The sequence below is a fragment of the Amaranthus tricolor genome, chromosome 4 (genome assembly GCF_026212465.1).
Source record: "Amaranthus tricolor cultivar Red isolate AtriRed21 chromosome 4, ASM2621246v1, whole genome shotgun sequence".
Taxonomy (NCBI): domain Eukaryota; kingdom Viridiplantae; phylum Streptophyta; class Magnoliopsida; order Caryophyllales; family Amaranthaceae; genus Amaranthus; species Amaranthus tricolor.
In genome coordinates, this window is record NC_080050.1 from 27,704,802 (window position 1) to 27,730,457 (window position 25,656).

At 35.4% G+C, this 25,656-nt stretch overlaps 3 protein-coding genes across 4 annotated transcripts; 2 read left to right on the forward strand and 1 right to left on the reverse strand.

The window, feature by feature from the left end:
• Positions 1–691: 691 nt before the first annotated feature.
• LOC130811428 (deSI-like protein At4g17486) lies at positions 692–7,554 on the forward strand. 2 transcript variants are annotated; one of them, XM_057677752.1, is made up of 4 exons: positions 692–1,277; positions 4,811–5,244; positions 6,673–6,960; positions 7,050–7,554. In XM_057677752.1, exons 2-4 carry the CDS (start codon positions 5,034–5,036, stop codon positions 7,292–7,294), a joined length of 744 nt encoding a protein of 247 aa, XP_057533735.1. In that variant the 5' UTR covers positions 692–1,277; positions 4,811–5,033; the 3' UTR covers positions 7,295–7,554. The 2 variants fall into 2 exon arrangements, with proteins under 2 accessions (XP_057533735.1, XP_057533733.1); XM_057677750.1 differs by having other exon boundaries at positions 4,988–5,244.
• Positions 7,555–8,210: 656 nt separating this feature from the next.
• LOC130811427 (adagio protein 1-like) lies at positions 8,211–18,051 on the reverse strand. Its single transcript, XM_057677749.1, has 2 exons — positions 17,411–18,051; positions 8,211–10,519 (listed from the first exon to the last, which is right to left on the reverse strand). Exons 1-2 carry the CDS (start codon positions 17,638–17,640, stop codon positions 8,896–8,898), a joined length of 1,854 nt encoding a protein of 617 aa, XP_057533732.1. The 5' UTR covers positions 17,641–18,051; the 3' UTR covers positions 8,211–8,895.
• A 4,527-nt stretch (positions 18,052–22,578) lies between these two features.
• On the forward strand, positions 22,579–25,443 carry LOC130811163 (uncharacterized). Its single transcript, XM_057677349.1, has 4 exons — positions 22,579–22,941; positions 23,028–23,129; positions 24,341–24,467; positions 24,924–25,443. The coding sequence occupies exons 1-4, from the start codon at positions 22,720–22,722 to the stop codon at positions 25,136–25,138; spliced, it is 666 nt and encodes a 221-aa protein (XP_057533332.1). The 5' UTR covers positions 22,579–22,719; the 3' UTR covers positions 25,139–25,443.
• The last annotated feature ends 213 nt before the right edge of the window (positions 25,444–25,656 follow it).

The window sequence follows — 25,656 nt, forward strand, 5'->3', positions numbered from 1 at the left end:
TTTGTTGTTTTGGATTGTTATTTCTCATTCAGTTTAACCTGACCCCCTATTGTTTCCATCTTTTAGACTGTCTACAGATCAGAATCGGTCGGGAATAATGGGTTAGCTGTGATGATCAAAGTTACATGGATGTTAAATTGAGATGAATACGTGAGAAGTTGTAGCTTTGTGTTAGGTTTTGGTAAATGTATATTGGACTAGATTACATTGGTTATGTTGGACTTTTATGTTAACTTTGGGTTTTAGTTAGATGTTTGGATTGAGAATTAGCTGATACAGCTATGTAATAGAACTGGTGACCCCTTTGCACAAGTTTTGGAATTGAGAATTAAGTTTATTGGGATATAAACCTCGTGATGATCCTGTTTACTCAGTCAACAGTAAGTCGAGTTGTTATAGAGCATTAGCTGATACAGCTATGTCATAGAACTGGTGATCCTTTTGCACAAGTTTTGGAATTGAGATTTAAGTTTCTTGGAAAATAAATCCCGTGATGACCCTGTTTACTCAGTCAACGATAAGTTGGGTTGTTACATTGTTAGCTTTTAAGTTAGCTGAAAAAGCTAACTGTTTGTGAAGATGTTTGATAAGTTTGAGTATTGACTGTTGATTGTTTATTAGAAAAAAAGTGGACCAACAAGCCAAAAGCTAACCAAAAAAGCTATCTGGAGCAGCTTTTTCATTTTGGCTTAAAAATCAGCTTTAAAAGCCATTTACTAAACACTTTTTTTGTTGTTTGACCAACCAACAAGCTAAAATTCAAAAGTCAACAAAAAAACTAAGCTAAAAGTTAAGAACCAAACACTTCTATAACTTCGGAGAAGGGGAGGTGGAGGGAGCAATCTCAAAGGAGAATGAAGTAATTTTGTTGGAATGCTTGAATCATGTTTTAATGAGTCAAGTGGGGGATGCTAGGGCGACATTATTTTCCTACATCTAGTCGTAGTGCTCTATTAAGAGATAGAACCAGTACAAAAAGAGAGTGCCGCGCGGAACACAGAAAAGCTGTTTTTAAGTTTCCTCACGAAAACACAGGAGAGAGAACCACTCGCAATTCGCAACATATCGGAATACTCCATTGGATTTCTGTTTTACCCAGAAGTCGCCGAGCAGAGCTAATTTTTCACTTTCTTGTCCGCCATTTTTGTATCTCATCTCTCCTCACTCCTCAATTCTCATTCTCATGGCTGCTCTGCTACTTCTGCTGTAGAACATCATTTTCGAGCTTGTTTTATGCTTAACGTTTGCTAATGGCTGCTCCCTCTTTTTTATTCTTTGTAAGTCTCATTTCTCTTTTTAAGTTTTCTGCTTCCTCGGTCTGTTTTAGTAGCTGTTTATGAGATCTGAAAGCTTCTGTTGCAATTACAAAGAATTTTGAGCATTAAAATGGATTTTGGGGTGGCATTATATTTTCCTGTTTCCGGAATTTGTAGGTTTTACTATTATGTTCAATTTCTATGTTGTTAGATATTGAGTCTTGCGTCAATTGAATAATTGATTATGTTTCTTGTGATATCAATTTTGGATACCAGCAATAATTTTATTAGCTGTTTTTCATTTTACCCTTTAGTGCATAAAATCAATGATTGAAGTTCTTAGTCTTCCATTGTGTGGGATCTATTCTGTAATGAATTATTCTTTTGTCTTATTGTTTGTTTTATCCCCCTCCCCCTATTAAGTTGGCTGTACATTGGGAATTTGGGTTTATTGGGCATTACTTTGAGCAAAAATTCCTATTGATTTTCTTTTGAACGTGTTCACCACTTGGAACTTTTAGTTGGAATTTGAGTTAATAATTATGGGTACTTAAGAATTTTTCAATTGATAAATATATGTTTCCCTGACCTGTCAGTGCCACTTGGTATATGTTAAATATATATTTTTAGCCTTACTATTTTAAGTTTGGCTTAAATATTAACTTTTTTTTTGTGTAAGAATTTGCAGAGGTTGTACTTTGTAGTTTGTACTCTTTTCAACAAAAAGGTTCATTAAGTACTAGTATTAACTTAATGAACTTTTTTGTTGATTTTGTATTTTGTTAAGTAACCGCAAAATATGGTGCATTTTCGTGGTCTTACCTTTCTGATTTCATCATTTGGATAGCCATCCAGATTATGTTGTATTACATCATTTAGAAAAGGTATAGTTTTTATTTTAATGACTTATTTTTGGACTTCATGATCATGGGCAAGTAAGACAATAGTGATCTCCCTCAATTTTGAGAAGAAAAGGTTGGTGACTGCTGTAGGAAATTAAAAAAATAGGTCATTATCACTTCCGTGTATATTATTATTGTCATAGTTTCCGGCTTGTTTATTCAAATAGTTAGACTTGGATCTGGTCAGACAGCCTATATATTTGTCCCACACTTCCAATGAATAGTTGTTATTTACAAAATTATTGCCTCTTGTTGGAAATTTATTTATTTTTGATGACTATCCTTGCCGACTTTCATTACTATGTATGGAAGGTAGCCTTGTTGGGAGCTATTAAGGGTGAAGTGTCAATGTTCATTTTGGATAGGCAAGATAGAAAAGTTTTTGTAGAAAAACACATATGTGAGTGATGAGTGTAAATTATTGGAGGGCTTGTAATTAGTTGTTTAACTTATTGTAGAGGAAGAAGCTGATATTGTTTCGTATGCTAATTTTCCCAGCTTCATATTACTTTATTGCTGCACAATTATCTTTCAAATTTCAGTACTAGTTGGTGACCTTATTTTACTGCATCGACATTTTTAGAAGTGTACGATGTACTTGAATCATAAATATTGATGCTGTGCATGGTTATAAATTACTAGACATTGATGGTTCGAAATTTTTGGTCTCAGCTCACTATTCTTTGTTAGAAGGTTAGAACTAAAATTTGTTCTTTAATTTTATTTTTTTTTTGCATTGTGGCTGTTGCAAATATTTTTATTGTGAGCGTCTCTGCTTTCCTTGTTGGTCTCAAGCCTTGGTAAAGGAGTAACCTTATCTCTTAAGTCATGGGCCGAATAGAGGACCTCATATTGTGATTAAAATTTTGATTTTCGTTATTTTTTATATAAGAATTAAAAGGAATACAAAGAAAAGGGATGAGTCTTTCTCCGTGGTTTAAAGACAACTACAAGCATCTAGATAAAGAACTAGAATTTAGCACCACTCTAAGGACACCAACAATTAAGGATATATAACAAGGATCAAAACCCTTTAGTGATTTTCTCTTTAATTTTAGTCCTATGATAAGAAAGATAATATGGAAGCATGGAATTTTGTATGTTACGCTCGGTGACTTAATGACAAAGGGGAACTTATATGACTATCTATAGCCTTTAAAACTCTTTGATCCTTGAAATATATCACGTCACGTGGGAAACTTCACACAATCACTACTAATAATAGTTAGTAGATTAATACTTCTATATATCAAAATTTGTGCACATAAATAAAAATGTATGAAGTACAAACATTCTAAACTTTCTTTAGCAATGTTCTAAAAGGCTCAAGGATATCGAAGTGAGGCACCATCTCTAAATTAGATATTTTATACACAAAACAGGGTGTAAGAGTGCGCTTTAGGTACACTTCATTGAATAGGCCTCATCCAAGTCATTTATAGCTAAAGCAACCATGCACTTTAGGTACACGTCAGTAAATAGGCCTCATCCAAGTCATTTAAAGTTAAAGCTACCATGCAAGTGAGTTTTAACGCCTAGGCGCACTATAAGCACTCTTTTATAAACATTGTCTTCATGGATGGTTTTCCTCCCATTATAGGCTTAATTCTTTCATTTTACAATCAGATCTTGTAGAATATTAATGATTTATCCCATAGAAGCGCGAAACGCGGATTGCTCCCTCGATTTACATTTTGAACCGTTCATACCAAAACCGTAACGGGACTCGATCGTCGACGAAAATGTTTCGAATACTAAGTGGGAACTATAGCGTAAAAATGCAATAATGGTCGTAATCGTGGTAACGGAATGATGGGTTATTGTAAGTTTGTAACTCCTAAATATAGGTCAAAATTATAAAATATCCCTTGATACGACCCAAAATGAATTTTTTGTACACCTTTATAATGTGAGAAATATCAATTCTTTTATTTTGAAAACCTTTACAACGCTATCGATGCGATTTGATGCGACCTTGTTTTTACACTATGGTGGGAACCTTGCTCGGCCATTGAAAATATGATGAGATGAAGAAACAAGAGAAAAAGAAAAGAAAAGAAGATAAAGAAGAGAAAAGAAAAGATGAGAAGAGAAGAAAAAACATACCATTAAGATCTAACGCTTTCTCTAATCTAGATAGGTTATGCTTTATGTGTCTATCAATGTATGTTGTATTTACTTGATTAAGTTGATGGGTCTAGATTTCGTATTGATTCAGAATTCTTCGATACAAATTTTTCTAGTATATGAATGCTATTTTATGTACAAGATGTAGTCTTGCAAAAATGCCGGATCTCTTATTTCTGATTTCTGAGCATATCTCAATGAATATAATGCCTGCTCTTCTCTCCACCCCCACTACCGAATTATCCCTTTTCCCAGAATGTTGGAAAGTTGTACCATCTAGTAACCCAGCCATTGGATGGGGAGCGCTTAGTTGGCTGCCTCTGGGTCGCACATATGTTTTTTGCATGATGAAAGCAAATTGAGTTGGATTAAGAATCAATGACTAAGTGAACAATTTTTTTATTTGATGCTGATTGGTAACTAACAAGCTACACCTTTTGACTTTCGGATGTGGATGATTTTATATGTAATTTGCCTTCTATTTCCTTTTTTTTTCTAAAAATATTATTTTCCTATTGTACTCAGGATTGAATTGACTCCACCAATTTGAAAGAAATGCTATGTTGCAAATCCGTCAGGATATGGAATATCGATAATAAAAAAACAAAAGGGGTTGGGGTTAGAACCCAAAAGAAGAAAGTTTATATTGGCTTAGTGGCTGCTGTTCTTTTGATGCTTCTTTTGGTAAATTTATTTTTGCAGATGTCAACTGTAGTTGGAGAGATCTAGAGATTATTGCCTACAAACTATGAAACTTCTAAAAAAGAAAGGATGGACGTCTATAATGCCTCTGCGTTTACGGGGAAAATCAGCAACAAGATTTTGTTTGTTTCCTAAGGCAAAGTCAACTAGCTCTGATCCGGGAAGTACTCCTGTTTACCTCAATGTTTATGATCTTACTCCAATGAATGGATATCTCTATTGGGCTGGCCTTGGCATCTTTCACTCTGGTGTGGAAGGTAGGTTTCTACATTTGGTATATGCATATGATTCATTTGATTAATGGGCTCTGTTATGCCAATGGTAATTATGTGAAGCTGTGGTTTATGATTGTAATTAAAGGTGAATAAGACACAACCTCTTTAGTATTATTAGGGTAATGTTGCACATATCATATCCCTCTTAAATCTTAACCATACCTTGGCTGGAACCAATATATTGGCGTTAGGATAACAGAATGATGTTGTGTACTCTCCTTACCTCTGACTCATATCCAACCCGAACCCCATCAGCCCACCTCCACTTCATACCCTATAGCCAACACCACCAGTCACTCAGAAACCAACACCAATACCATTTCATGTGCTATCTTACAGTCATCACCTCTACACCTCTGTGAAGCTGGAGCCGACATCCTCACCCAAAATCATAACCACTACCATTTCATTTTCTATCTCACAGTTAGTTATTTTCTGCGCCGCAAAGCATGCATTGAAAGCTCTTTTGGCGCTTCCAAAAGCCCTTGTGTACTTTCTTAAAGCACTTGTCTATTTTCATCAGTTTTGAGAAATTTAAAAGCACATATGTGCTTTTTGAAGACCACCTAATGTGCCTGGTGGAATAGTGCTTCATGGTGTACAAAATAATTTGTAGGTTATCAGTGTTAACTGGTAAGTGGTAGGGTTTTTTCATTCATCTCTCTCTCTTCTAAGAACTCAAGAACAAGAAGCATCATTTGCTTTTCTTCTACATTGCTAGGATTCTTCAAATTACCTCAGGTATGCGTGTAGGATCCTTGACACTTAGACATGGATAGGATACTTGGACACTTTAATTGGAGCTAGGTGGGAAGCTTAGACACATATTTATGTCGGACATAGGTATATGAGTTTTAAGTAACACAACTCTTCTTCCTCTGCTATTAGGAGTAGACTTGTATGTTAACTGGTGGTAACACACTAACATTACATCCTAAAAATTTTGAAAAGGCTGGCTTAATTTTTGTAAAGTTATTGCAGAAGAAAAATACTACATTTCGATTTCAATATAAATGAACAAATATTTTGTCAACTGCTATGTTCCTTTACCTGTGTCCGAATGTTGTATGTCCAAAAATTTTCATGCATTGCTGCCAGACACATGGACATATGTTAGAAATCAACACCCGGATCTGTGTCCAGGTAATGTAGTGCATTTCTGGTGTATTTACGGGTACATAATTATGCTCGTGTATTATATGATGAGTTTACTAGTTCAGCTTTAGCTCGAGTGTTGCTTCAGATGCATACAAAATCTTATAGCTATTGCATTGTGTGAATTGCTTGTCCATTGCTGCTATATTCCTGCTGAGTACGAAGTAGCTGTTTGCTTATATGGTTTCACCTGTCAGTGTTATTCCTGTGTAAATGTAGGAGAATGATATTGATAATATTTCTATCTACCGACAGTTCATGGTGTGGAATATGCGTTTGGCGCGCATGATTTCCCAACTAGTGGTGTTTTCGAGGTTGATCCACAGAAGTGCCCAGGTTTTAAATTTAGAAAATCGATTTTTATCGGAACAACATCCTTAGATGCAAAGGAAGTCAGAGAGTTCATGGAGAGGCAGGCTACAAGTTACAATGGAGATACATACCACTTGATCGTGAAAAATTGCAACCATTTCTGCAAGGATGTATGCTATAAGCTGACTGGAAAGAAAATCCCTAAATGGGTTAATCGACTAGCCAAGATAGGTATGGTTCGGTTGGCACACATGACCTAAAAATACAAATTACAATGTAAGCTGCTTTTCTTATTTCGGTTTTGTGTTTTAAATCTTCAGGTTCTGCATGCAACTGTGTTCTTCCTGAAACACTTAAGATAAATACTGTCCAAGAAAATGCAAGTTTGGTAACATATGATAATGATAAGAAAAGACTGAAGAACGCCTTTTCTTGTCTATCATCAATCTCTATGCGTCAAAGGCAATTCTCAGCTTCTTCGTTATTTATACGCTCTCCGTTAAAAAGCTGTTTGCCTTCATGTGAACTGAAGAGTTCCAAGAAGCGTTCGTTAACCGATAGGTAAACAAATTTCAAAAGAAAAAATCTGTTTGGTGTACTAGTAAGATTCTAGGAGCAAGGATGAGGGGAAATGTAATGTATGTTGTTTATGTAATTAAGCCATTTTTATGTTTTACTAATCATGTTGTAGTAATCTTCATTTTTTTGTATTCCACTACTGTTAAGTCTGTAATCTTATCTCTCTGTAACATTACCTCCTGATGGAGCATTTTGTATTACCAAATTTGCAGCAAACTGCAAAATCATTGTGAATTTCTGGTTTAATTTGTGTAAAATCTAGTGAACAGTGAAATCCCATTTAATGTCAGAGGGCCAAGAGGCAAAACTTATTAAAATGAGAATATATTTTGTTTATAATGTGAGCAAAACAAAAATCTCAATTGGTGGAGAATTTTATAGAAAAGCTATCAAAAAATTTTTCTTTTTATAGTTTTATTTATGTGAAGTTACAATATATATTGTTATTAAGGTTCAATATAAAGTAATTACTTTATTATCACTAGACGTAAAATTGTGTATATCTAACACCCTCACCTCTGCTTAGATAAGATGCTTAATGTTATTACAAAATGTTGTATACTTACGAGACTGTCTCACTAAGAGATTATTTATATACTTAAGTTAAATAGTTCATCTAATATGTATTATGAGAATATAAGCTCCTTATTTAAAATCGTCTAATCAAGAGACAGTATTTCACAAGAATAACTTTAAAATTATTTAATGCTTGTAATTATGAAAAGGAGATGTAACCCGGTTATTACATTTCATGCGTCCTATATTCTATATTCTATATTCTATATTACAAAACAAATGCCAATTCAACCATTAAATAGCAATAGGATTATGAAAGGAACAGGGCCCAGACAGGGTACAACTTAGGCTGCTGCAGAAATGCAGCACTTGACACAAAAAAATGGTTGTGAAAATATTAAACATTATATAAAATATTAATCAATTAGATTTCGCCGCATGAAAATGAGAAAAAACAACATATAAAACAATATAGAACATCGAAAAATAAACTAGCCTTCGGCTTAGGCGCCTCAGCTTCGACATTCAGCTGCTCATCAGAAGAACTCGGTAGTTGGCACCTTCTCAGTGTGAAAATCAGTTGAGCTTGCACAACAAGGATATTAGAGACCATAAGCGTAGAACTTGTTCAGATACATACAGAAAAGCAGTACATTACTTCGTATATACACAAGCTGCAAAGCCCACTTTTCATCTATGGTTTTCCAGTTTTTTTCGTTTTAAAAAAAATATTTTCGCCCATTTTCCTAAGTTACTACTACAGACCTCAAACAGACAGAAAGCACAGGATCTACAACATGAAAGAAGAATAGTGGAGTAAACCCTACACTATCGCGACTAAAAGCATCTAAAAGATATATTTACAGTGCAAACAGAAGAATGATTCACATATTTTCTAGAGTGGTACTTTTTCTTACAAACCCCAAATATCAAAACCTGGACAAAGTCAATCTGACAAAAAGATGATAAACCCAGAGTCGAGCGCAGAGAGCCCTCATCCAAGACAGAGTACCCACCTAAGAATAGCCGATGAAGATTCTGTGTTATTACTTTCAAGAATGATGTTATTTTCTATAGCTCGGCTTCCTGGGTCACGTTGCTCGCTAAGGATAACTCGTGAAGCTCAGTTAACATCCAATCTTCTCCGGTCTGACCACCAAGAACTATTGCCCTTGTGCCTCCGACAACACAAGTACTATGTCCCCAAGCAAATCTTGGCGGCCGACCTGGTACATTTAGGATCCTCCACGTTGGCTTCTCTTCAGTTGGGTCAAGTAAATATAGCTGTGATGCTGAGTGGAGACCTGCTACAGACCCACCAAAGACTAGGATTCGACCACCCGGGAGACTCACAGCCACATGATCCAATCGGGGAGGAGGAGCTATGCCGCCTGGGTTTCCAGCACCTGGCATCCCGCTTCCAGTGACACATTTCCAACAAGGCTCTTCCTCACTCAGGTCCATTGTGTAAACATCACTTGAACGGAAGCGAAGGGGCCCACTCTTTGCTAAGCCGCCGAACATCAGAATTTTCCTTCCACCATATACTGACAATGTGTGGCCTAAGCGACAAGGTGGAGACCAAGCTGCGGTAATTTCTCGCCATACTGGCTTATCCAATGAAAGATCCAATTGGAAAGTGTCACTAAGAAGCACCCCTGAATCTGCACATCCACCTGATACGATTAATTTGGTTCCATCGAGTGTGCAAGAGCTATGCCATGATCTCGGAAGAGGCGGGGCCAGTCCAGAAATTTCACGCCAAGTTGGTTGTTTGGCATCCAAATCGAGAACAAAAACATCATTGAGCAGTCCTTCAGTTCCACAGCCACCGAATACGACCAGGTTAGAACCATTCACACACGAGAGAGTATGACCCCATCGACCAGGAGGTGGACAGCTCACTTTGACATGCCGCCACTCAGGGTTACTAGCATTTAAATCCAAGACAAATGTGTCATTCATAGGCTGCATATTGACCCCCTCTCCACCAAACAGCACAACCCGATTTCCAACTGCACAAGCGCTGAAGTTACAACGTGAAGGTTCAACTGCACCACCAACAGTCACCTTCCTCCATGCTGCTGCTTCAAGAGTAGTGAGTTCTCTAGCCAGCCGACCCCACCCTAGCCTCTTAGCCCCTGGAACAGTCTCCAGCACACGGGTAGTTTCACTACCCCAAGCATTCTGACAAACCATTCTCCAAAGATCCTCATTTTGTGTTAGCTCATAAAGTCGCCTGCAGACAGAACTCACAGCAGCAATATCTCTTGGTGTCAGCCGTGACAATATCTTTAAAGTAAGAACTTCATCACTCAGTTGAAACAGCCCACAAACCTCAAAATACATGTTTCGCTCCCAGGATTGTAAAGGTTGGAATGACGAAAGACCAGAACGAAATAGATCAGAGGCCCTCGTGGATTCTTTCGCCGCAAAGCTGGGAAGTGGGCCAAGATCAACATTGGCCTTTGAGAATAACTGAATTCCAATAAAGTGAGTGATAGTTTCATCATCACCATAAATAGGCACCAACCGCAAGTTGTTCATTAGAGGAGAGCCATCTTTCCTGAAATTTAACAATTCACCTTGGAACTCAACACCATCATCAAGGCACCTCCGAATTTCAGCAACTACAGTGGAGTCCACCAATGGATGTCTTCTTTTAGCAAATGGACCTCTGCATTGCAAAAAACGACTGCAATGCAGCATAAAGCGTGTCATATACAAGAAAGCAGGAAAAACAAAATAAAAAATGTAAACCATCAAACTATGCTGCATGAATAGCAGAGGACATGATTATTGAGGACAATAATATAATCCAACACTAGAACAACTAATTCGCACAAAAATAAGGAACAATTATTTCTCAAAATCATGAATTTACATCAGACTTTTTTGATCTATTCACCATGTCCAGAGATTTAGCTATTCAGATTCCCCCTCAAACTATCTTTGATATTCTTATTCAAATAATTACCTCCGAAAATATACATTTTAATTTTAATGTAACTTTTTCCTTCCAGAAGTTTCACATTGCATCCACTTTGTTTCATCAAATAAGACCTTGAACATTGTTCACATTATACAACTACCATGTAAGTACAAAAAAACTAGAGTTATCTTACCACTCTAATGGAGCATCACTTATCAAATTTTTGTTAAGTGATAGCAAACACTTGCTTTCGGAACCTTGATTTAAAGAACTTTTGGGACATAAATGGTAGTTGGATATGAAATCATTTATTTAAGGTTATTATGCGACTTAACCATACATAGGATGATAGACAATCAAGTAAAACTAACATACTGATATCTATATGTTTTTTCTCTTTAACTCCAGTCAAGAGGATATTCCCAGGTCTAAAATATATGTTCTACTTTTAGTAAACACTACTAAGATTAATTATGCACTACATTAATCTAAGCCAAATACATCAGATAATTAAGTGAAAAAGTTTCTAGGGTGTGCAAGTAGAGGCCAAAAATTTTTAACGGGAAATGGAGGCTTTCTCTAATAACGGGGTTCAGCATTTTATTTACAAATATGCATGCATCATTAAGAAACTGAATTTTCCTAGACAGTTCCATCACCAAATCACTGGGTTGGTGATAAAGACTGCACGTAGCCTACAACATTGCCTAAAATCGGCCTCTCAAGATCTGTCTGAAGAAATGATGATCAATTTGCATCAACTATAACATAGGGCCAAGGGCAACACCCGAGAAAAGTGTAAATTTATTTATAGCAAAACATTGTCTTTTGGAACAAGAAAAAATTGTCAATAGGATAGAGGAAAAAAGTTGATATTGGTAATGGGAAAAGACAGTAAATAGAATATTTACCAGGTTTGTTAGAAGAGGGAGAGTTTAAATGTCAGGCACAACTCCATTTTACTCTCCCTAAGATTTTATGATTTCCATTTTGGTGCCATAATGATCAATTTTTCCCAACTAGTACCCTTTAGTCAACTCTATAAAAGACGTCCATGTCTTAACCTCTTTATGCGTGACGTGCATGATAATTTTAGTTAGAACCAGAGTAATAATCATGAATTCAATCTTAATTTGGTGGCATTGAAAGTTTGTTGGACATAATTTCCCCTCCCATATAGTTGTTGGATTGATATGCATAAACCAAGGTGGGCAATAACTTGAAGGTATGTAATACTTAAAAATATATATATGCCCAATTATTTAGAAAAACACAATACTCATTACTTAAACAGGGCAAATATTGGAGGACTACAGCATAGTGCCAAATTAAATTAGCACAAGTGCATGACACCATAGTGTAATAATGTGAAACCACACTAGTAACACAAAATTTTCCTAGATTTTAAAAATTAGTGTACAACTGAAATGAAGGTAATTATGCTGCAACGCTTTCTTTGACATGCTATGAAACGTACGTAATTAGTGCATTGTTTAAAATGTGGGTGCTATCTACAACAAAACCCACAATGGAACAATGGTATGTTAGTACGATGTCAATGATGTTTGAAAACCTAGCATAATGCAAAAAATGTGGTCACAATTGCAGTGGCGCGATAACAGGGGGCGGGGGGGGGGGGGGGGGCTAATATGGTTGTCGTACCGCCAAATATTAGCAATGTAATATCGTTTGACGAGTCCTAAAACATGATTTTTTTTTACACCTTTACGATACAAGTGATAAGAATTCGATAGATTTAAAAACTTCACAACACAATCGATTGATACGATGCGGCCTAGCAGTTGCAACATGCAACATAGTGCACAAGATTATGTCTTCCACCTCCCACAAAGCGAGGAACACATGTTTTGACAACGTAAAGAGTTAAAAAGAAAATCACAATGTTACCAAATTAAAAGTCACTGACAAAGAACATTTATAAAACGATTAAGATTTTACCAAAATTATGACAACGAGCGTCAAGAAATTGCATATATCAATCTCCTTAATAAATTACTTTTTCAAGAGTGACTAAGAGAAGCTATGTCATAAAGTTGATTTTTTGTAATCAGATTATTTCTTGAAGTGCATTGATTTCACATTCTATTGCTTGCTAGAATATGGCACTCACATCTTCCAATCTAGCACACGCAAGAAAACAGAGGTAAAACCATGGTTACTAAGAGCAAGCCTAAAATGCATGGTGAGTATGAACATGAGAAATACCCTATTCTCAATGCAAAACACAGCCTCCCTCCATCCCAACTTAAACATGACAACATAAACTCATCATTCAGTACGTTCTCCTCCAAGCACCCCTTCTTCCTTTCTTTCTACAAACCCTACTATGGACACTCTCATTTGTGTTAGAAGAAGCTTTGCTTGATACTCGAAAAGTTGAAAATAAAGTAATCACAAAAGACCTTTCACATACACATCATATAAGTCTCAAAACGACGAATTTAACATCAATGATATTTGAGATTACTAAATGAAAGTTGATAAATACTAATGCCTATAATGGGGCTCCTTCAAGTATGAGATATAGCATGCTACAATGAAAAATAATATACAAAATTGATGCAACAAGAGTGATTTTTGTAAGATGTCCAGGGAACCAGTCTAAGGCATGCAGAATTATCAAAAACCTACTCTATTTATGTTCACTGCCCATTTTGTAGAAAACATAATTACTCTTATCAAAACTTCCCAAACATAATTATTCCATCCAAACCTACTCTACATTGTTTAAGTTCCTATTCTACAGAAAACATAATTACTCCATCAAACTTCCCAAACACTCACCACGTAATTTCATCGAAAACAACAAATCCAAAAAAACACAACAATAGTTACTAGGAATGCTTACAGAAATCTAAACTACATAAAAGGGTAGAGGAAAAACAACGTTAATTGTAGGTTGTAGCCCAAAAAGCTAAGATGGACAACAAAGGTGCAAATAAAAACACTAACTAAAGACGAATATATAATTTTGAGTGTATGTAAATGAAAACTGAAGATGCATGCAGCTAGATTGCTGATTGCCAATAGTCAACACGATTTTTCGTTGGGCCATATAGCTTCTACCCACATAAAAAAGACCTCACATAGCCGACTTTTGAGAACTAACAGCTTGTTTGGATGGAGAAAATTGGAAAGAAAAGAAGTTAGGGAGCGTAAGGGGTTTATTCTCTCTCATTTGGATAGAAAGCTTACTTTCAACAAGTTGTGGGGGAAAATACCGGGCTTGGTAATTATGTTCCTACTTCTGTTAAAAACTCATTAGAGGGGTTGGAAAGTGTTATATAGAGAATGGGATTGGTATTGAGGATCATGTCGTAGATGTTGATGCATTAACTAGCGAAAGGGATGCAAATTGGTTAGGGACTCACCATCCACGTGATGATAGTATCCTAAACTAGAACATTAATTAGGGGATTGAACAACATTTCTATAAAAAAAGAGATTGGATCTTTTCTCTTGCAAGATCAAGTTAGTCAATTTGGTCTCCTAGAGACAAAGGTCAACATTCATCCTTTACCGCAGAGTAACCCCTAAGATTGGGATGCCTTTTTGCTAATTCTTTTTTGTGTGATGGAATTTTAGTAGGAGTGACAAGAAAGTGCGGAAGCCAGAAGGAGTTGGTTGATATTGGTAGTACGATGATTGGCCCTTGGCTGGTTTTAGGTGACTTGAATTGTGTTGCTAACATGCATGAGAGAACTAGGTGCATAATCATTTTCTGATGGTGTCCTTCTTTGTGAAGCAACTGGTACTAAACACTTCATGTTTTTAACTTCAAAGGGGACTTAACTTTCTAAGAGACGGGGTGGAATTTCTTGGGGTGGGGAAAGAGGCTTCAGACTTTGAAGTCATAGAGTCTAAGGGTATTCAGTTAGAAAAACTCAAAAAGCCAAGCAGCTCAAGCTTTAAGATGCTGCCCCATGTTGAGGAGCACTGAAGAGCAGTTTAAGGGTATCAAAGCTGAGATGGATAGGTATCCTAGGGATCATGATCTTGCTACTAAGGAGAAAATGAAGGAGTTGCAGCCTTTTTTTGAAACAAAAAGCTAAGGTGCGGTGTTTAAAGTATGGTGGTGACAGTTTAAAGTCTACTTTCAGAGCATAGTTTAGGGATAAGATTAATGTCCTGGAGACTGAAGACGGTCAATGGTAGAACTTTTGATCCTACCTTGATTAAGAAAGCCTATAAATTCACTATTTCGAGTTGTTGGGAAAGAAAATGTGTAAGAGGAATAAAGTTATTATGGAGGTTATTCGAGAAGGTCATGAGCTCTCCTCATTATTAGGGTTTATTCAGTTTAGCCTATGTTGATCACAAAAAATAGGCAGTGTTGTGGGTTAGTTTTAAGGATGAGTATCCACACATGGATGGCTTTAGTGGTTTCTTTAAGAAGAGTTGGAGTGTGTGTGGTCGTGAAGGAATTTTTTCCACTCTAAACATAGTTGTTATTGTCTTTGATTTTTAAGGTTTGTTGCCCTAACACTCGGGATTTTAGGCGCTGCAATTGTATCTCGATTTCTTACTTTAAAGGTGCTTTTGTTGGAGGAAGAAGCATTTTGCATAATGTCATATTTTGTTCGAAGTTGATTAGAAAACTAGTTGCTTGATTAAGATAGACATCAAGAAAGCCTATGATTAAGCTTTCCTTCAGGAGGTGCTCATTGCTTTTAACCTGCCTCCAAAGCTATTTAAGTAGTAATATTATGAGCTAATTCTGCTAAGTTTCTCTTTGTTGATCCTTCTAAGGTGGTGCAAGCTAGAAGAGGGGTCGGACAAGGGACTCCCCTTTCTTCTTGTCGGAGTTGTGTATACATGCAAAATAGATTGATGAGCTTGGTGGGGAAACACCAAAGTTCAGGTTCCATCCTATGTGTGAACATCATTGTTTTGTAGATGATGTTCTACAACAGGAATGGATGCTTCTATTAAGTTCCAGTTTGTTGATACTTCTTAGGTATTCATGCAATTGGTAAAAGTGAAGAAAAGGTTGATTAGATCTATAAACTTCAAATAATTTGGTTAGCTAATGTATCCTAAGCACATTATGCTAAAAACTGTGAACTGCAAGTGGAAAAAAAAAAAACTATAATCAAGTTATCAATGAAAAATCTCCCTAAAAAGGACTCATAGGATGATTAATGAGGTTTGTTGAATATTCTTGTGGTTAGGCAGTTATGGTTAGGGATCTTCAAATATTATATGCTGGGAAAAGGTGTGCTCTCCTAGAACAGAAAGATCTTGGCTTTAGGAACATTGAGGTGTGGAACAAAGTTGTGGTTGGCAAATTGGTGTGGCAGCTTGCAAAGGATAAAGAGTCTAAAGAGTCTCTTTGGGTTCTCTGTACTCATGAGAGTTGCATACCGGGTGGTGACAAGGGTGTTTCTCCCCTCACAGTTACCTAGTTGCATAGTGCAAAAACAAGTCTGCATTGCATCACATGCATCAACCGCATTGTAATGGTTTTCAAAGAAACAAATCAATATTTCAATTGTTGTAAAGGTGCAAAAATGCACTTTGAGTCGTTTCAAGCATAGTGCAAAAGCAAGGCCACATCGCCATGCATCGTCCGCGTTTTAAAGGTTTTCAAAAAGAAGGAAACAATATTTAACCGCATTATAAAGGTGTGAAAAATCCTGCGTTTTGGACTGTATCAAGGGAAATCATATGCTTTTGACCGATATTTTGGTGTAATAATAACCGCAATACCGCACAACTTTCGATACCGCATCATCGTTTAGTTATCGTGATCAACTTATTAGCCCTAAATTGTAAAAAGTTGGAGAAAACAGACCCACAAACTAATGCTAATCCCATGGCTATCTTACACGTACAGTGCAGGCAAAAGGGAAGTGTCCGGTAAAACTCCCAACTCTTAACTTCTCAACAGTTAACTTAAACTAGGATAGGTTAAAGTTGAACTTGAATAAGGCTCATACAAGCCTCGTACATGCCTTGTATTAGATACCATCCATGATTATTAACACTATCTCACCTATGATCGCTGTTGTATAGATCAAACAAAGGTCCAACAATCCATAATCAAAGACTGTACACAAAATCTATAAAAGCCCTAACTTCTAGATCCTAAAGGAACCAGTAATACCATATGAAAATTGATGAAAAATAACAAGCAACTACATTTTCTCCCAAACAACTAATTATTCCATTTTTATGATAACTTTCAATAATATCCAAGTTAGGCAAGTATTTTCAATCCACATTGAGTCTTGCAATGTAATCATACATATAGACAAACACAAGCTAGGTTCAACATCATTGAGAAACAACACCAAAAAAACACATTCCTTACATGCATTTACGCCAACCAACCTAACCAAATCAATACAACTACAAAAACCCAGATAAAATATCTTATAATCAAGAAAATATATGACAAGTAATCACCAAAAAGCAACCATTTTCCTCAACATTTGCAAAAAACCAAAAAATATATCTTAAATCAAGCAAATTTTATGACAAATAATAATAATTATCAAAAAGAAACCATTTTCCTCAATAATTGCAAAAACCCAGAAAACCCCACATCATATAATGCACAAAATGCCAATTAACACCTCTGAAATATAAAATTAGCCAAAATTTTCAAAGAAAAATTAAAAGAAGAAATACCAGTTGCGACCAAGAACTTCTTCAGCACGATACCCAGAAACCATCTCAAAGACAGTGTTGACATAGATGATTGGATGGTCAGCCTCTAAAGCATCAGTTACGACGAAACCACACGGCGTCGTTTGGAGAAGATTATGCATAGGAAACGGCATAGAAGCGCCATCATTCAATAGAAATCCTTCCTCTTCTTCTCCACTTTCGTCAGAGGAGCTACTATCCCATTCCATCATTCTCTTTCTTTCTTTCTTCTTTAAATCTTCTTCTGGACACTTCTAGTTCACCCCATCAATCAAAACAAATAAAACCCACAAACGTTCCAATCAAATTACAAAATGGGTTGTTCTTAAATGCTTCGGAAACGGGAAAACAATTGGAATAATTGAAATTAAATTGTGGATTAGGGTTTTTAGAAGGGGTGAAATGATGGGTGGATGAAAAAAATGTTTAAGAGAGAGAAGAAAAGTTTCGATCTTTGTAGAAAATGGGAGATTTTGTTGGCGGGTTTTGTTTTATTTTATTTTTTCAGATATGATGAAGAAGATGATAGAAAAAAATCTAGTCTAAGGGTGAGGGAGAGAGAACAGAAAGAAAAAAGAAGAAGAAAAAAAAAAAAAAAAAAAAAACCTTGGGTTTTTTATTTTAATTTGAGAAAGCTATCGATTTTGTTGTGTTTTTACACTTACCGGATAAGCGAACTAGGTTGCACTAAAACGGACACGGATACGGACACGACACGAGTACGGAAAAACGTCAATTTAAAAACGGCGGACACGGGAACACGAAAATGGTAATATAATAAATATATCAAATTAAAGATAATTTTACAATCTTTCATTTGATATATGTAAATAAACACTTTAAAAACATAAAACTCACATAAAATGCAAATAGGTACCAAATAAACAACATGAGTATTTAAAAATAGTCATACAAACCAAATCAAAGAAAACCAAATATTAGGATTAACACTAAGATTAAAGATTAGAACAAGATTAATATTAGGATTTAAGATAAAGAGTGAAAATACCTTAAACAAAATCAAAAAACTTCGAAACCCACAGGACAGCAGCAGTGTTCGACTGTTCGTTTGTGATGGAGGAGCAGCCGGTCGTGGCGTGGTGCGGGAGTGCGACAGCCGGCAGCCGGCAGCGACAGTGGAGGTGGAGGAATAGTCGTGTAGAGTTTTCAGAATTAGAGTGAAAGAGAGTTGAGAGGAGTGAGAGCAAGAGAGGGAATTGAGAGGGAAGGGTCGAGTGCTTCTCGCCTTCTGCTTCAGAACTCTGTTTATGAATTATGATTTCATTTTTTTTAAAAAAAAAAAACGTGTCCTTGACTACTTGCCGTGTCCCTTCCGTGTCCTTGCCGCGTTCGCGTGTTCGGAAAAATATTAAAATATTGGACACTTCATTTGGCGTGTCGGACACGAATTTTCGCGTGTCCGACATGGGACACGCCAGTCTAGAGACGTGTCCATGTATTCCAGTAAGCGAAACTGGTTTCTTTACGGACAAAAACTCAATTTTTATTTTTATTATAGAATATAGCATAGGCAATGGATTTTATGACTAAATAGAAATCGAACAAATAATCTTATTTATTTTCTAACCTCTCAGGCTTTTATTAACTTTTTTAACAATAATTTTAATTTTCAATTATATTTTTAATCTCTTCTCTTTTATGAAAAAAAAGTATTGGAAAATTTAAAAGGAAAAATTACCCTGAATAATATGAACTTTCACTGATTTCTCAACAATAATACGAACTTTCAATTAACCATGAATAATACGAACTTTGATTCATGTTTCCCGTTGGCATACCTGACCGGTTCTTTACCTGGAGAAACGGTAAATTCTCCACTTCTTCATCATTTTAATGGGTAGAGAGCTTTTTTTCAACAGCCTCTTCTTCCTCTTGCTCACTTTGAACCCCGTGTCTTGAGAATTGCACCTCATCTCTCAAACAGTTGCACACCGATTCGAATTCACTTGTTGGTGAGCTTCCGAGCTTTATATATAACATGTTGTTATTGGAGCAGCTCACTATCTCTTGTAACAATTTCTCTGGCGAGATAAGTGCGAAAATCAGTAAGCTTTCTGGGCTTACGAAATTAATCATTTCGTGCAACCACTTCACTGGCTTGTTTCCTGATGTGTTCAGTACATTTACTAAGTTAGAGTAATTTGATGCACATTCAAATTTGTTCTCTGGGCCATTGCCCGCGAGCTTGTCTCATTGCTCGAAGCTTCAGACACTTGATCTTAGAAACAATTCTTTCTCGGGCAATATTGGTATTGATTTATTGGACTATCTGATCTTAGAGTACTTAAACTTGCCAGTAATCACCTTAATGGAACCATACCGACTTCGATTTCTAGTTGCAAGAAACTTAGAACTCTGAGACTTGCTAAAAATGAGTTAACTGGTGAGGTACCCGAAAGTTTAGGTGAGCTTACTTCACTTTCCTTTCTCTTGTTTTCAAACAACAGCCTAGGGAACTTGTCCGGAGCACTAACAACGCTGCAGCAGTGCGAAAATTTGGCTAAAAAAAAAGCAAAAAAAACAGTAAATTACGTCCATTTTTAAAGGCTTAAGAGTTTTTAATCAACATCAAACAATAATCATGTATGGATTAACAAAATGGAAACAAACATCCATCCGTTTTCGAGTACATGGACACATAATTTTATCCATTTTCGCCTAAATTGATACAAGCCCTAATTTTTGGGAATAAAATAAAATTTAGGGATTTAAATTGCAATTAAGAAGAATTAACTAACTATGAATGAGATGAAATCTATGGAGTTGATACGTGAGAACGAGAGGGAGAAGAATCAATGGAATTCACGAGCTTCAGGAAGATGATTGAAGAAGGAATGGCTGCGTGAGGGTCCTTTAAAGCAAATCTAGGCAAATGTTGAAGCCTTTAAAAGGAAAGAAAGAAAATTGGTACTTCTAATTTTAAATAGGAAAAAATACTCTGAATAATACGAACTTTTACTGATTTTCCAACAATAATACAAACTTTCAATTAACCATGAATAATACGAACTTTGATACATGTTTCCCGCTGACATACAAATTTACCTGTTACCGGTAAACTTTCTCATTCTTTAAAATTTCTTTTTTTTAGCTGATAAAACTAATTGAAGGAAACAGGAAACAATCCTTCTCCCTCAATTAAAAGATCTCTCAATTGTAGCAACCTCTAATTACTAGTTACAATTTCCTCCTTGATTTCTTCTGATTTTTTTCCGTTCAATTATGGTTTATTCACCATTTTAATCTTTTTATGTTTTTGTTTCTTTTGTGGTTTTCTTCCCTTTAAGTATGGCCTCTTCACCTTTTTAAAACTTGTTCATCTCTTTTATCCTTAATTTCTTCCGTTTAACCATTTATATCTTTAATTTAATTGTAAGTCTTTAAAACTGTGCAAAATAAATAGAAATCATGCACTAGTTTGAACTTTTGATTTCAATCCCCTTGAAAATCTTGAAAAACTTAATCACAAGCCCATCTTAATTTTTGATTTAAAAACCCATCTCTATTTTTTTTGGTTTTTTTTCTTAGTTGAGTTTTAAAAACCATTCCATTTTTTATCCAAAAATTATTTTCTTTAATTTAGGTGATTATTTGTTTTACCATTGTAATAATTTATGATAATTTATGTGTTGATTTAAAAAACTCATCTTGTTTTTTTTTCCTTCACCATTATTATAATTATTTATTTTTATTTTTGTGATTATGTCTCAACCAATGAAGAAAGTGAAAGAAAAACGATTGACCATCTTATAAAAGTATCACTTCTTCAATTTTTATTTATCTTGCATCACCGGATCAAATTTAACAATCATCAATATAATTCCCATTACCATATAAATATTCATAATATTAAATCAAATTAGATGTCTCCTACGAACATTTTTTGATGTAAAATCACTAATAACAATGTATGAAAGAGATTCAAGCATATCTTTCTCAATGCATAAAATTGCTTGATTGTCCAAGATTTAAAGTTGTTTTTTAATATCATCAACTTTGAAAAAATTCACACAGTTGATGCTACGGTGACAGAAATAGTTAACAAGATTCAACAAACAATTGTAACATTGGGATTTGGGAAGCATCTCTAGAGTAGGAATTTCTGTATAGAAGAGAAGCAGTCAAAACTTGCCCTTTGGAGAACTACCGAAATGTTTTTCTTGCTTTCATCTCTCGTGGGGAACTATATTGATAATTGTGTATAAAGAAAAGAGGAGGCAATGAAATTTCTTTACTTTTGCTTATTTTTCTTTGATTTTATCCTGTTCACCAAAGCTAATAATTTGACTTGATATCTTTTACCTGATCCGTCTATTCTCGAAGACTTTTTTAATAGGACGAGGAAAAAGAGACTCTTTTGATGTTTGAAAGTTATCTCCAACCTTTAGCATAAAATGGAATATATATACCTACCAGAGAGCTTCTCTTTTTGTTACCCTCAACAGAAACAATCAAGTGCTTTGACAAACTCTAAAACATTACTAGGAAATATTGACCTATATGGCAAAGTCTACTATAACACTCTTAACACTAAGATCCCAAAATATACATACCTCATGTTTGGTTTATGGGAATGAGATTAAAATTAAAATTGGGAATAAAATTAAATTTTGGTCATATCTCATGAATTCATTATCAAGAAAGAGTTGGTATTAGATGGATGGAAATTGAAGGAAAAATATAAAAGACATTTATACCCTTAAAAAATTATTAAATTTTACAAACTAAACAAAAAATATTAAAATTCTCAAATTATTTTTAGAAAGGGTAAATTTGTAAATTTTTATTTTATTCTTAATTTCGTTTCGACCTATCAAATAAGAGAGATATTACAATTCTCATACTATTTTCATTAACAAACTAAACAAGAAATTGAATAATAATTTTTTTAAAAGAAAATTAAATTATAATTTAACAATTCCTAACTATTAATTTTCAATTTTAATTTCACGTTTTTATCTTAAATCCCCATTCCTACATCCCAACGCCCCCTAAGGATATAAATAAAATAGATTTAAAATGAATAAAAACGGTAAAAAGTATATAATTTATAAAAAAGTTAAGAGATGTGTGAATAAAAAAATAATTTTAATATATAAATGTAAATTAAAAATAAAAATGCAGTAAAACCGGGGGGAACCGGGTAATATTCATGGAAGCCAACAATTCTTTGAATTGCAATTTGCAACCCCCAATTCCGGTAATTGAGCGACTTCAAACTCCTTTTGAATCACAATTGAATTGGAAATTGAAGTTGAAGTGAATTTTCAATGAAGGAAAACAACGGAATGGTGGAATGCTTTGTAATGGTACACAACATTGCTAAGCGCCATAACGTCGGTACAATGGTGCGAAGTGCCTCCGCCTTTGGCGTAACGGAGTTCATATTGGTTGGCCGTCGTGACTTTAATTCCTTCGGCAACCATGGCTCCATTTCTCACATCCGCTTTCGTCACTTTCACTCTCTTATTGACGCTCGCAAGTATCTCAAGGTAAACCATTAATCAAACTCTAACCCTAACCCTAACTTTAGATTGTTTTTTGATTGTACTATGTTGCTTTTTGATTTGGTTTTCAGGAAAAAGATTGTGATATTTGTGGTGTAGAGATAACCAGTAACGCTATGCCAGTCAATCAACATCCTTTTAGTAGGAGTACTGCGTTCTTACTTGGCAATGAGGTTTATTTCTATCTTCTTTAATCAAATGTTTACGTAGATTTAAACCATTGTGGGATGTAGTTAATAGCTGTATTTGCGTCCTACTTATTCACTGCGATGTTACTTGTTTCGGCTATTAGTGTGTTTGTCCCATATTTGTATCAAATTTCCAGAGTATTCAACCCAACATTGATTGAGACTTTTAGAGGGTATGTTATATACTTATATGTTTGTTTACAGGGATTTGGGGAAAGGGAGAGGGAATTTGGGGAATATGTTAGGCAGATGTTTAAGATTTCGACTTTAGCCCTAAAACCTCAACTAAAAGATTCATACAACAAACAAGAGATGTGATTTGTTTTTAACCTTAAAGTCTCATCAAAGTCTCTTGTTAAAAATCTCATAATTTCCATTCCCTCTAAACAAACACACCCGATATGTTTGTACAAAGAAATCTTTGCTTTGGTTGTTAATACTTATTCTTATTATTTGTTCTGATTACCTATTCTTTGTAGATTCACAAACCAGATTGAACTTATGAAGGTGAAATAAGAATACTAGATTAGACCAGAAAAAAGATCAGGAGTGAGACAAGATATTAGACATCTTTTAATTACAACAGATGAGATCAGACCACACTATGTATTAGATATCTTTTGATTACAGCAAATGACGTCTTTTAATTACGGCAGATGACTAATTTTAATTGATCTTGCCTGATGACCCGATAATGAACCAAACTTGAGCTTATTTCCTAGTGAATCTCGTTTTGTAAGTTTGCATGGTATTTTTTCTGGTGGGATTGTAGGGGGAGTACCATAGCAGCACTTGAGTGTTGGTTGGAAAGGGTGCTGAATACTTGTCTTGAAAATCAAGTCACCCCTGCTACTTTGTGGAAATGTTCATCCCTGTCACGATCGATCCACATCCTACCATATATTTTTTAGGGAATATGTCTGTTTGCTTGTCATGTAGTAGGAGCCAAAGGCTTTCAGACTTCAGAGCTATGATGAATCATATAGCATGAACTTTCTTGTGCAATTCATTTTCCTTTTTCCTTTTTCTATTACTCAATAGTCATGCGATGCATTTCCCTAAATGTTTTGTTAAAGATGTTCTCTGTAACCTCGAGATAACTTTATGTACATTAATTATTGAAAACTGAGAACCTTGTCTACTATAGTACTACTACAGGTTTACAACTTATTAATATCTACCATATTGTTTTGTAGGGAACAGGTCTCTCCGCCAAAGAATGTGAGATATGTGATTTCTTTGTCTACATTCCACAGTATGGAAGTGGGACTGCTTCATTGAATGTTACTATAGCAGCTTCTATTGTCCTTCATCACTTTGGAGGTAGATACTAAAGATTAGGTTTTATAGTATTTTACTATTTCACATTGACCTAATTATAATTTCATATTTGATGCATTAAGCAGTTGAAGTATGCGTTGCTTATTGAGTTCAACGTTACTATGTGTCCCATGAACAAATCTCTTGCTTATGCTGTTCAGGGATTGGGGGCAACAGAGGGCATTGGTTATGATAAGGGTTGGGGGTTAGCGGAGGGCATTGGTTGTGATAATAGACTGTATAAAAATGGCTCAACTTTTTATTACTTTTCTAATAAATTACTGAAAATGTTGATGGTGCAAGTTGTGCATGGACAATTGAAAAGTGAAAATAACGCAACAAAAAACTAATAGAGGGAGTATATTTATTCCATTGATAAAATCTGACCTGTATGATCGTCTTTTTTATGAACATGATTATGATGGTGGCGACTATATCTGACACGTAATTCTTTCAAAGTCTGGGCAGGTTTTCCCGAAAGAGGCCGTGATGGGAACAAATTTGTGGTGGCTGAAAGGCCTACGAGACAATCAAGGCGTGGTCTTTGTACTGATTCAGATAATGCTGTTATAGAGGAAAGGCGTTTAAGGAAGGAAAACGCTGCTAATAGTTTTTTTGATGAACGTGGTGATTGGGATTCATGTGCCAATCTTCTGGATCCTTCAATTGAATAGTTGGAAGATGATAAAGTGGATTTTAAGCAGTGTCGAGTACCAGCCCCAAAGAGCCTGAACATGAATGTGATGTGGTTGACCCTCATAGCAACCGGTGAACACCCGAAGTCATTGGTGGCAGCTTGCGGGATATTGAATACCTGTTTCTACGATTTTGGTGCTAGAGCTATATTGGAAAGTTGATACCACATGGTACCAATTCACAGACTGTAATGTAATCTTGTTATATTGAAGTGGAAGCTGTTTGGCTAAATTCTTGTAATGACATCTCTATCTTTGTGTTCTAATTTTATTCATTTGGTAAATAGTTTTAATGTTGCCTGAAAATTGAGGAAGGGGGGATGGGATTGGGACTATGGGGATCAAGGGAAGACCAATTCACAAGAATGGCAGTTGGCAGAAATTGAACCTGTGTTTTTTTTGGTAGAAGCCGGTGGAAATAATAATGAAAATTTAACACAGTTTAGCTAGAGAATCACTTGACAAAGTTTATGATCACATTTTTCCTATACTAACCA

Coding starts and splice junctions, on each gene's coding strand:
- LOC130811428 (XM_057677752.1), top strand. CDS start 5,034: ATGAAACTTCTAAAAAAGAAAGGATGGACGTCTATAATGCCTCTGCGT. Junction 5,245..6,672: donor CTTTCACTCTGGTGTGGAAG/GTAGGTTTCTAC, acceptor ATCTACCGACAG/TTCATGGTGTGGAATATGCG. Junction 6,961..7,049: donor TAATCGACTAGCCAAGATAG/GTATGGTTCGGT, acceptor TTAAATCTTCAG/GTTCTGCATGCAACTGTGTT.
- LOC130811427 (XM_057677749.1), bottom strand. CDS start 17,640: ATGATGGAATGGGATAGTAGCTCCTCTGACGAAAGTGGAGAAGAAGAG. Junction 10,520..17,410: donor GAAGTTCTTGGTCGCAACTG/GTATTTCTTCTT, acceptor GCTGCATTGCAG/TCGTTTTTTGCAATGCAGAG.
- LOC130811163 (XM_057677349.1), top strand. CDS start 22,720: ATGAAGGAAAACAACGGAATGGTGGAATGCTTTGTAATGGTACACAAC. Junction 22,942..23,027: donor ACGCTCGCAAGTATCTCAAG/GTAAACCATTAA, acceptor TTTGGTTTTCAG/GAAAAAGATTGTGATATTTG. Junction 24,468..24,923: donor TGTCCTTCATCACTTTGGAG/GTAGATACTAAA, acceptor ATTCTTTCAAAG/TCTGGGCAGGTTTTCCCGAA.